Source organism: Pleurodeles waltl, chromosome 7, assembly GCF_031143425.1.
Source record: "Pleurodeles waltl isolate 20211129_DDA chromosome 7, aPleWal1.hap1.20221129, whole genome shotgun sequence".
Lineage (NCBI taxonomy): Eukaryota > Metazoa > Chordata > Amphibia > Caudata > Salamandridae > Pleurodeles > Pleurodeles waltl.
This window is the reverse complement of record NC_090446.1, coordinates 78,852,293-78,863,283: the sequence shown is the minus strand read 5'-3', so window position 1 is coordinate 78,863,283 and position 10,991 is coordinate 78,852,293. Positions and strand designations below refer to the sequence as shown.

At 48.1% G+C, this 10,991-nt stretch overlaps 3 protein-coding genes across 3 annotated transcripts; all 3 read left to right on the top strand.

Annotated features, from left to right (window-relative positions):
- Positions 1 to 845: 845 nt before the first annotated feature.
- LOC138246832 (olfactory receptor 2AG2-like) lies at positions 846 to 1,862 on the top strand. Its single transcript, XM_069201589.1, has one exon. The coding sequence runs from the start codon at positions 846 to 848 to the stop codon at positions 1,860 to 1,862; it is 1,017 nt and encodes a 338-aa protein (XP_069057690.1).
- A 1,798-nt stretch (positions 1,863 to 3,660) lies between these two features.
- On the top strand, positions 3,661 to 4,608 carry LOC138246831 (olfactory receptor 51M1-like). The gene has a single exon (XM_069201587.1). The coding sequence runs from the start codon at positions 3,661 to 3,663 to the stop codon at positions 4,606 to 4,608; it is 948 nt and encodes a 315-aa protein (XP_069057688.1).
- Positions 4,609 to 8,801: 4,193 nt separating this feature from the next.
- Positions 8,802 to 9,746, top strand: LOC138246830 (olfactory receptor 51T1-like). The gene has a single exon (XM_069201586.1). It carries the CDS (start codon positions 8,802 to 8,804, stop codon positions 9,744 to 9,746), a length of 945 nt encoding a protein of 314 aa, XP_069057687.1.
- The last annotated feature ends 1,245 nt before the right edge of the window (positions 9,747 to 10,991 follow it).

Genomic DNA, 10,991 nt, shown 5'->3' with positions numbered 1-10,991 from the left:
CCTAGTGGAGGACACTGGAAAAGCAGGGAGGACATGAACATCTGACGGGAATTCAGGGAGTCCACCTTGAGAGACCAAGAAGCCGTGGCTTGCCTGTGTGCCCTCAGACCTTGCATCTCTGGATAGCTTGTTAAGGGTGGACCGCTCGTTATACAACTCTTCCCTCACACCTGTCAAGCTCCCTCTCCCTCCTGCCAGGATAATGAGGGCAGCCTGTTAATCGTGGCATTTACCTGAGGCAAAAATTGCTACCAATTAGGCTAGTATGTCCCCTTAATGTTTCCTGTTGACTTCGGACCTTCGATCACCGAGGTGTCAACGATGTCAACGTCCTCCCTGAAGAGATACGGATCTCGCCACATCTCCAGAACCACCTTGTTGGCAGTCAAAGAGAAGAGAATCTTATCGGACCCTCCAGAAACATACTCCTCACGCAGGAGAGAGACGGACCTTCATTAGTCCAGGGGAACCATATTTGAGAACCGCTCTGACCTCTTTTACCCTGAGGAACAGCATCACGAGGGAAAAACATCTCATCACCACCTAAAAAAAAAACCACTTGTGCCAGCCACCTAAAGTTCTGGATTTTGGCAAAACCTCAGAACATTTCGACTTGTTGTAAGACAGAGCCTGACCTTGCTCCAGCGTCAAGAACCTTATTTTTTATTGGCAGTGAGAACTGGACTGCATCCCAAACTGCAGAACTCTTGTCTGATAGTCGGTCAGAGAGACCTCCTCCTGGGCTCTCGACCCAGATTAGTGGCAACTTGAGAAAACCGAACATCGATCCACTTTTCAGAAAACTACTGCAACACCCGAGCTGGGCCTTATCTGCTTTGGACACCATGCTACCAGAGGTCAGAGACAACCAGACACAGGGCCTGTCTCACCTCTACTGGCAGGTGGTGTACGACCAGTTGGCCATAGCTGTGCTGACGCTGGGGTTGGCCATGGCCCTGCTGACGGCCGCGGCCTGGCTCTACCTGCTTCAGCAGCACCGCAGTTTGGCCTCCAAGGCCCGTTTTATGCTGCTGCTCATCACCACGCTGAGCCAGGTGGGCTACTTCTGCGGCTCCATCCTGAGATTTTCCCTGCACTTTGTCAACCAGCCCGTTCTCCGCAGCCTGTGTGCACTGCTCCTCCTTCTGGTGAACTACTGCATCACCATAGAGCTGGGGGCCCTCGTCTTCATGTGCCTGGACCGCTATGTGGCCATCTGCCACCCCCTCACCTACCAGTCTGTCCTCTCGCTGCAGAACATTTGGAGGGTGCTGGCCATAATGTTTCTGCTTCCTCTGGCCCTGCACGCCCTGATGGCCCTTCTGCAGGTGTTTGCTGCAGGCAGTGACGTCACCGCCCCCCTGGTCTGCACCAACGAGTGCTTAGACGCTGCGGCCTGGCTCACATACACCCGAGTGGGGCTCTTTGTTGGACAGCTCCTGCCCTATCTGACAGCCATCATAGCGTCCTATGCCCTGGTGGTGCGCGAGGGGCTGCGCTCAGGTGCCATCAGTCCCGCCAACCGGCGCGCGAGGGTCACACTGACCTATCACCTGCTACAGGTGACGCTCTTCCTCCTGCCCATGGTCAACCACATCTGCCTGAGCTCCCTGCGGAGCCGTGGCGTCATCGGCGAAGACCTGGTGACGCGAGGGCGCATAGTGGCCATCCTCTGCTTCACAGCCGGACAGGTCATTAACCCCATCATCCACGGCCTGCGGTCGGAAGAGATCCGAGGGTTGCTGCTGATCTCGCTGGGCAAGTCCAGGCGTGTGGGGGCTGCCCGGGGCGGACTTCCAGGGGTGAGTCAGGATGGGCACAGGGTGGGAGACAGATGTGCCACTTTATGGCTTCAGCACTGACACACAGCTCCAAGTTCCACAAGGACGAGGAATTGTCATGGCCACTTGACAATTCCTCGTCCTGGGCTGGGCTGGGCTGGTGTAAATTACTTCTATACCCTCAGAGGCACTTGGGCAGCTGGAATTACTGGGGATGGGGTGCCTTGAGGCCACCTCAATGGCAGAATGTGAGCTATATTAAATAGGTAACAAAAACTTACGGTATTTCAAAAATCAAAAGCCGAAAGGCTTTATGGGGTGTTTATAAAGAAATTTCTGGGAAGGAGAGCTGAGCAGACAGGTTATATTTTTGTAAACCAAACCCTGCATGTCTCAGATAGGACTCAGTAGCGTGGCAAATGTGTGATGGGCTCTAGTGCATTGAAGGAAAATGGACCCCTGGCTCCTGTTTGAATGATAAAACACAGCAATAATGTAAGTTCGAGGGCTTGGCTCGGGCTTCTGGGGTCAGATGCCGCTGCACCAACTAAAATGAAGCCCCTAAGAGGATATTTACCTATTATCTTGAGCGAAATATGCTACACCCACAAAATCGAACCAGGGCTGTCCATAACATGCATTTCGTCTGAGGAATGCTGAAAAACCCGACCACGAACTGAATGTTGTCTGTAAATGACCTTAACAATTGGAAAAAATCAAGATTAATAACTAAAACTGCCAGAAATAGTCCCAAAATGCATTTTGTCAACAAAATAAAGTATTGATCAACAAATCACTTTTTTATCCCCAAAATGGTAAGGTTTAACACAAATTGAATTTCTGGCTCAGGATGCTTAAAACATCAGCACCGAATGTGTTTTATCAAGCTGCTTTATGGCGACCCCGACACCTATTTTACCCTGAAACTATACGTCGCACCATACTGATAGGAGGAGGTGTAGGACCCTCGCACCAACGCAAAGTAAATGAGACGCGCGATGTGTCCATTTTAAAGCATCCCGTTGGCACTCTGAATAATACAATGTATGGTGTCAGACCTAACAGGGAAGTAAAAGGGACTTAATGTTCAGAATTTCGGAGCTCGAGAGGCCCGGCCACTGCTACTCACATCATGTGAGATCTCTGACAAATTCCTGATTTTAAACCTCTCGGTCCTTCTGCCCTCCGCTCTCTTCTCGCATTTTGATGGCAGAGGTGCCTGTCTTCGTCGAATCACTTGGGGGAGCGTCTACTTTCATCCTGTTTTTATCAGCTTTAGGTACAGTGGTGACCATTTGGCAATCGTTCAGTTTCTGAGATTACTAGGGAACTAGTGTAACCCGCTAGAGGTGTTGCCTGTGCTTAATTTGAGCCGGTGGTTTCCGGTGCGGGGGAACTGGCACTTATTTTTGAAGGCTGGCACTTATTTTTCTGCCTCAAGCATTTACTGTGAGATAAAGACGCATATGGGAAGACGGAGGAAGAGAAAAACGAAAAAGGGTCACAATGGGAGAAAGCAGAAAGCTGCAAGAGTGAGTTGAAAGGGCAGGGAGTGGCTGTAAAGGGATTGAAGAGGCCCGAGATGGCGTCAGGATTACGCTGCCTCAGTATTCGGTGTTCTGAGCCTCTAGGCACAATTCCAGTACTTCTCTGGACGCTATGTCTAATTAGTGAACTGACACCTCCTGCAGTTGGAGGGCAGATAACGCCCTCTGCGCACACAGCCCTTCCCTCCCGTCTAGTAATGAGGATAATTTAGCGCCCGCTCTCTTCCTGAGTGAAATAATTGCATCCTGATACCAGCGGGGTTTCTTTTGCCTTCTTCCCTCCCTGAGTGGCCATCCCTGGCCACGGCCTCTTCAGTTTGACACTGTCAAGAATGGATGCTTTGCCTGAAGCTGGCGGGGACATCATCGCCGACCATGGCGGCCTTCACGCCGTCTCCAGCGTCTTGGGACTGGCTGTGATGGCTCCCAGCTTGCCCATCTGCCTCCTGACTGGCATGGGCTGGCTCTTCCTCCTCCACCGGCACCCTCTCTTCGCCAGGAAGGCCCGCTTTCTGCTTCTGGCCTGCACCACGCTCAGCCACGTGGTCTACTTCAGCGCCATCTTGCTCCGCTTCTCGCTGCTCCACGCCGAGACCTCTGTGTCCCGTCCGCTGTGCGCTGGCATCCTTCTTCTTCAGAACTACGGCCTCTTCGTGGAGCTGGCCGCCATGGACGCCATGTGCCTGGACCTCTATCTGGCCGTATGCAGACCCCAGAGCTACGAGTCAGTCTTCGCAGAGGAGAATGTCCACAAAGCCCTGCTCCTGGTCTTTCTGGTCCCTCTGATGCCTCCAGTGGTCGTGGCTCTCCTGCAGATCTTCGAGGGAAGCGAAAGGCAGGGCTCCATCTTGTGCCACATGGACAGTCTGGACACCAGCACCTTATTGACCTACTCCAGGTTCGCCATGACACTTGCCATCATTCTGCCCAGCGTGGCAGCCATCAGCCTCTTCTATGCTCGTGTGCTACGGCAAGGCCTCATCTCAGGCACCATCGTGCCCTCCAGCGTGCAAGCACGTAGGATACTGCTGGTTCACCTCGCCCAGACGGGCTTCTACCTGCTGCCAATCTTGCCCTTCGTTCTCCTTGGGCCCCTGCACAATTTAGGCCTAGGTAGAGAGTGGATGGTCTCCACGGCCAAGACCACCCTCTTGATCTTTTTCACAGTCGGCCAGGTGATGGGGCCAATTGTGCATGGACTACGTTCAAAGGAGATCCACAGCTGTGTAATGCGCCACCTTGGGTGGGAACGTGGGGTGGTGGTACCTCTGACAATCTGACACTGTTGGGGATGTACTGGTGGGGTGGTAGACAGGAGGGTTAGTGATGGGGTATAGATAGATCACTGAGTGTCAACATGAAGGTGGGAGAGAAAGGAGGTGAGGAGGATTGACATGTTGCTGATGGGATTGGGTTGCCTATGCTCCGGTTCAAGGAAGACCTGGCTTGACAGTTTGAACTTGACTGTTACTATTGAAGCCTGTTCAAGGCTGATTTGCATACAGCTGGGTCCAAACTGAGGTGGCGTGGTGTGCAAAATAAAGATGGACTGGGACTTGCCCGAGTTATTACCAGTGGCTGAGAATAATTCAAGCATTCCATCGATAACTTTTTTGTATACTTTATTGCCAATGGGATGATTGGATGATGGGGTACTGACGAGGCTAGCGCAGTATCGGGGAGTGTCGGACATGTGGGTGCAGGTGAAATTGTAGGATAGGCTGTGTTTGGGGGAGAGGTACTGGGGAGGTACAACTTTGAATGATGTTGTACCACTGGGGATATGAAATATGCTTCTGAGAGCAAAAGTGTACAGGTGCGTACTGACAGCGCAGGAGAGGCAATACAGAGGGATTCATTACCCCTTGGCAGTGCTTTGGTTTACCTTAGATGAGAAAAAAGGTCACAGAATAGAGAATGGGGGCTTTTATATGCTGACACTTCTGGGTGTGACTGGGGATGGGAAGTTGGAAGCATCTGACCTAATCATGCAGGATGGGTTCTATTCTTCTACATTTTAATGCCTTTCCACTGGACTGTGTGAACTTTGGGAGGCCCCTTCATCCCTTGGTAAATCAAAAGGACAGCAGTTCCGCCAGTGGCTCTTACTGCGACCTGATGGAGATCTTTTACTTACCTGCCCTTTTAATTCTGGGTTTATCACTGATATTCTGACCTCAGACAAGTTCCACAGCGCTTTCACAGTTCCCCGATTTAGCTCTGTGAGTTAAGAAATGGCCCTAATATCCCTTATTGTAAAACAGGCTTGGTCACTGGCTCTCTCAAGTTCCGTCAAACACTGTTCTTTAGCCGAATCTCAGTTCAGTCACTGACTTTCTATGTGACTGTAAACGAATAATTTGACCTCCATGTGCCACAGTCTAATCTTACCTCTGCCAGTGCCTCGGACTAGTCTTCTTATCTGCCTTATTATGCCCTATTTGTGTCCCTCACTCTGACCTTACAAATTCCTTCATCAATTTCCTTCTTCACATGGTGCCTCTGTCCAATCCAAAATCTGTCTGACATTCTGTGTTGTCTTGTGCATGTTGCACTCGAGTCAGACCTGGGCAACCCTTTCAGTTTCTCGTGACTGTAAGCAGATCTCTCACCTCAACCTGCTCTATTAACGACTCTCAGAGTGACCTCCTACATGCTCGTTGATTCCTTTACTTTTCAGCCTGTCCATTACCCCCTTGTTCCCCTCTCTATGTCCAGCTGTGCCACGAAGTGTGTACCTTACTCTCACCTTGCGTCTGTCATAAGAACCTGGCTGCGACCTTAAATAAGTCCTTTTACCCTGTGATTTACCCTAAGCCCAGATCTGTCACTGAGCGTTTGTGCTTACAGATGTAATTCTAACATGTTCTATCTGTTCACATCCGTATTTGTCTATAGTGTTTTCTCCCTGGAAACTCAAACCAACCAAAGATTAGTAAACTCCAGCTGTATATTCTAAATCAGAGGGGAGGTCAGTGCAAAGGTGCCCTTTGGCATCTCTGCAGATTTTGATACATCTGATCACCAAGGGATTTCAAAGTACTTACTGGAGAGTACAACTTTGGGCTTGCCTGTTTCTCTTACTTGATAACAAACTATAGCGAAGTCACTCATTTGTACAGTCTGTGCTTCCACTTGTTCTCAGGTGATGATTGTATTTCTTAATTGAGAAAGACTTTCCGGTCACTGTTTCGATCACTGAAGGGAAACATTCAAAATTAAGGACTATTCTCACACATGTTTGCATGTGCACCTTTGCTGATAGTCCAAGCCACTCTAGAACCTCTTGTTTGCGAACGACAATACCCTTTTGTCATCTCATCATCTGAAAACCTATCAAACTTGGAGATGCATAGGGTTCATTTCTGCCCAAGATTATCCAAACCCCAACTTTCTTGAGCACTGTACAGAAACTAGGACGGAATTTATCTCCAGACTTGAGGCAGGATAATTGCAATAATTCTGGGCATGTTGGAAAACTGTGTACACCTCCGACATTGCCCCCTCATACACATGATATCATGTCTCTGAAAGGGCAACTAGATCTGAGCACTCATTTACTTTTCGCTTTTCATATTGCAGTCAGCCTGACCTAGGAAAAAGGTAGAGGGGATGGGCGTAGGTTAGGTTTCTATTATAGTTTTGTAATGTAATGTGCTGCGGACATAGCCTCGCCCCTAGTGGGAGAAAGAGCCCTGAATACACAGCAAATGCTCAATGTCACAAAATAATCAAAGGACATTCTTGCAAAAAATGTAGTATGGTGCACCATGATCCTCAAATAAAGTCTCCATAGAGGTATAAGTATATGTGTACTCCATGTATAAATAAAATCTTTGTAACTCTATAAAATATGTGTACTACATGTATCAATATATGCAGAGATAAATAGAGATAGAGAAAGATAGAGACAGCCCAACAGAGACAACCTGCAGAATGTACGTGGATATTGACTGTCTGCCTGCATGCACTATAAAAAAAGTCAGACCTGTTGACTTTGACACTACTTGTTCTTTTTTGTTGAATCGTGAATGGGGAATACTCTAAAACCCCACTTAAAGTGTATTATGTTACATTGGATTATTATTACAGCTCTTTACTACCTTTTGTTGAGGTCTCAAATGCACTGCAGTCCAGGGGGCAGTGGTTTTGAGTCTGAGATGCATGAATGAGAGAATAGTGGTGAGGAGCTATGTCCTCTGTTGGTGTGGAGTATTTGTGTTGTGTGTGATGAACCAAGGGTGTGCTTAAAACTCAGTTGCTAGCAAGTGCATTTTACACCTGTGGTGGTAGGCAAAGTGTGACCATATGTTCACAAGCAGCCTATACAAACCACTCAGAATCATGGTCTTAGAGGTAGTTAGGTCTACCAGTAGTAACATACTACTAAGCCTTGGTTATGGAGCAAGGACTTCGATCCTCTTCTGAACTGCAAATGCTTAATGGTAGATCTAGTATTCTTTCTTACTTTGAAGTTTATTCCAGAATGTGTATGTCTCCATTGAGAAGCAACTACCTCCTATGCATGTTCTGTGGTAAGTATGAGTTACCATCAGGTGGGAGCATTCTTAATCTGAGGTTTCTTGTTTGATTGTATAGAATGTGTTTCAATTGGAAGAAGCTGTGTCCAGATCTAAATATCCCACTTTGAACAATTCCGAGGGCTTTAAAGGAAACTCTTCGGGCCACTAGTAACCATTGTAGAGCTTAAAGTGTAGGTTTTATATGGTCCTGTCTCTTTGGTCGAAGTCTTATCCAGCTGTAGTGTTCAGTATTGTTTGGAGTTTGGCAGTAGAGTTTCTAGTGAGCTAATGTAGAGCCCTTTTGTAGTATTTGGCCTGGATATCACTTGCATCGGTGATGCTTGTAGCCTATGCGATAGTCCACCATAGCGCTAAATCTTCCATAGAAACCTCGTTGTGTAGAATTAATCTCATCTCACTGTGTTGACTTGGGATTGAAGTGAGATGTTGAAGTCCACGATCACTTCAAGGTTTTGCACTTCAGTTGAACTGGTAGGTGGCTGCTCCAATTCCAGGGAGACTAGTAGACATGAAGTTATAATATTGCACGATCCACAGGTGAGTATTAATGTTGTTGAAGAACTGAGTTTCATGTGGTTCTCTGTCAGTAATTGTTCAAATGGAATTTTTTAAGTCTTGAAGGTTTGACCTTTGAGAGTTGTTTGAATATTGGGGTGATCTGAGTGTCATCACCGACGTTGCAGAGGATCAGTACAAAAGCTTCTCTGGGGGGAGTCTTTTCCTGGTGCTCTGACACCCCCCATAGTTTAATGCCAGATAATGGCCTTTTCTCACCCATCCTCCTGGCCAGTTATGATGATAATTAAATATCTGCTCAATACCTAAGTAACTTAATTGCCTCCTGACACCTGTGTGGTTTCTTTTCCCTTCTCTTCATCTCCAGGGTGGTCATGCCATTGCCACGGCCTCTTCAGCTGAACACCGTCAACATGACTGTTGTGCCTGAAGGGGATACCTCAGTCCACCACGAGGAACTTAGTCAGATCCCCAGCGCCCTTGCTGTGGCTGTGCTGGCTCCTAGCCTGGCCATCTGCCTCCTGACTGGTGCCGGCTGGCTCTTCCTCCTCCGGCGGTACCGCCAATTGTCCAGAAAGGCCAGATTCCTGCTTCTAGCCTGCACCACTCTGTGTCATGTTTTACACTTCAGTGTCACTTTACTCCGCCTTTCTCTACTCCTTGCCGAGACTGCGGTGCCCCAGCCACTGTGCGTTTGTATGCTACTTCTTCAGAACTACAGTCTCTTTGCGGAGATGGCAGCCTTGGACGCCATGTGCCTGGACCGCTACCTAGCTGTGTGCAGGCCCCTGAGCTACGAGTCTGTCTTCTCAGAGGAGAATTTTCACAAACCCCTGCTCTTGGTCTTCCTTGTCCCTCTGATGCCTCCAGTGGTCTTGGGTCTCCTGCAGGTCTTTGAGGGAAGTGACCAACAGAGCTCCATATTCTGCCACGTGAACAGTCTGGACACAAGCACATTATTGGCTTACTCCAGGTTAGTCATGAACCTTGCCATCTTTCTGCCCAGCTTGGCAGCCATAAGCCTCTTCTATGCTCTAGTGCTACGGCAAGATCTGCTCTCAGGCATCGTCCTCCCCTCCAGCCAGCAAGCACGCAGGGTTCTTCTGGTTCACCTCATCCAGATGGGCTTTTACTTGCTGCCAATCTTGCCTTTCATCCTTCTTGGAGTCCTGCACAGCTATGGGCTGGTCGGGGAGCTGGCTGTGACCAAGGGCAAGACCACACTTTTGATCTTCTTCATAATTGGCCAGGTGATGGGGCCCATTGTGCACGGACTGCGCTCAAAGGAGATCCGCAGCTGCCTAATATATCATCTTCGCTGCAAGTGCCAGGGAGTGGAGGTACCTCTGACGATCTAAGCTGATGAAACGGATGGTTCAGGAAAGGGTACTGATGAGGTGGGTGGATAGGAGTAGAAACTAATGGAGGCATGGGTGGGTGAGTAGATACAAGTGAATGCTATGGCACAAAAGAGGGGATAAAGATGTAGTAATGTGGATACTGGTATATTACATGATAGGAATGAGGATGTAAAAGGTAGTAGAAACAAGGGCAGCGGAAGCAGTGGAGAGGGGTGAATTACTTCATGGCAAAGCAAGGAGGAGGTCGAAAGGTCCCAGAGGTACATAGCGTAGACGGTGGAGACTTTTTATGCTTGTGTGTTGTTATGTGACTTAGGAGTGAAGTTGTAGGCACTGATACAATTGTGCAATATAGGTACTATATAATTACTGTGTACATTTTAGTGGCATTTGCACATGCTGTCCTCATGTCTTCTACTGACACTATGTGAACCCCGTCAACAAACCACCTCACCCTTTGGTGGCTGACTTTGATCCCGCTTCTGCCACAGGCTAGTTCTGCAACCTTAAATGAGGCCTTATACCTACCTTTTAAACAGAAGATGGTTGGGATCAATCACACTGTGTCACATCCCACATAGTTCGCCCCAATGTATTATGGTAAATGTGGTACAAAATTAGCGCTTTCTTCGAAAATAACTGTAGTTTTCACCAATGTTGTTGCAGATGGTGCTGTATATCTCTAGACATGGATGTGTTTTGGGATTTTGTCCTTTATCAGTAGAGAGCAGCAAACTTTCATCTGGGATTGCTGGAAATCCTGCCAAAGTCTTCAAAGGTCACAGTTCCACTCACTGGCACAAAGGTGCATCTTCAAAGCTCATCTGCTGGTTAGCTCAAGGGAGCCCTTTAAATAGAAAGAGGAGTGGGAGCACACTGCCTCACATCCCGGCACAGTTCACCCAAATGCATTATGGTAAATGCAGTACTAAATTAGCGCCAACTTAAAAAATAAGTGTAGTTTTTCACCAATGTTGGTGCAGATAGTGGTGTATATCTCTAGACACATTATACCTAGGTTTACCTTTTCGCAAGGCTTCTGATATTTTGACCTCAGGCAAGCCCCTCAATCAGCTGTTCTTTTACAGGTCACTGACTTTTTATCTCTCTTGAGATTAGAAATTGTCCTTTATTCTAAACAAGTAATTCCACCTCCTTGTGCCCCCATCTAAACCTACCTCTGCCACGGTCTCCGGCCAGGCTTATCTACCTCCCTTATCAGTACCCCTCAATGTCTAATTG

Bases quoted from the DNA above. Each gene is read 5' to 3' on its own strand.
- LOC138246832 (XM_069201589.1), top strand. From the start codon at position 846: ATGCTACCAGAGGTCAGAGACAACCAGACACAGGGCCTGTCTCACCTC.
- LOC138246831 (XM_069201587.1), top strand. From the start codon at position 3,661: ATGGATGCTTTGCCTGAAGCTGGCGGGGACATCATCGCCGACCATGGC.
- LOC138246830 (XM_069201586.1), top strand. From the start codon at position 8,802: ATGACTGTTGTGCCTGAAGGGGATACCTCAGTCCACCACGAGGAACTT.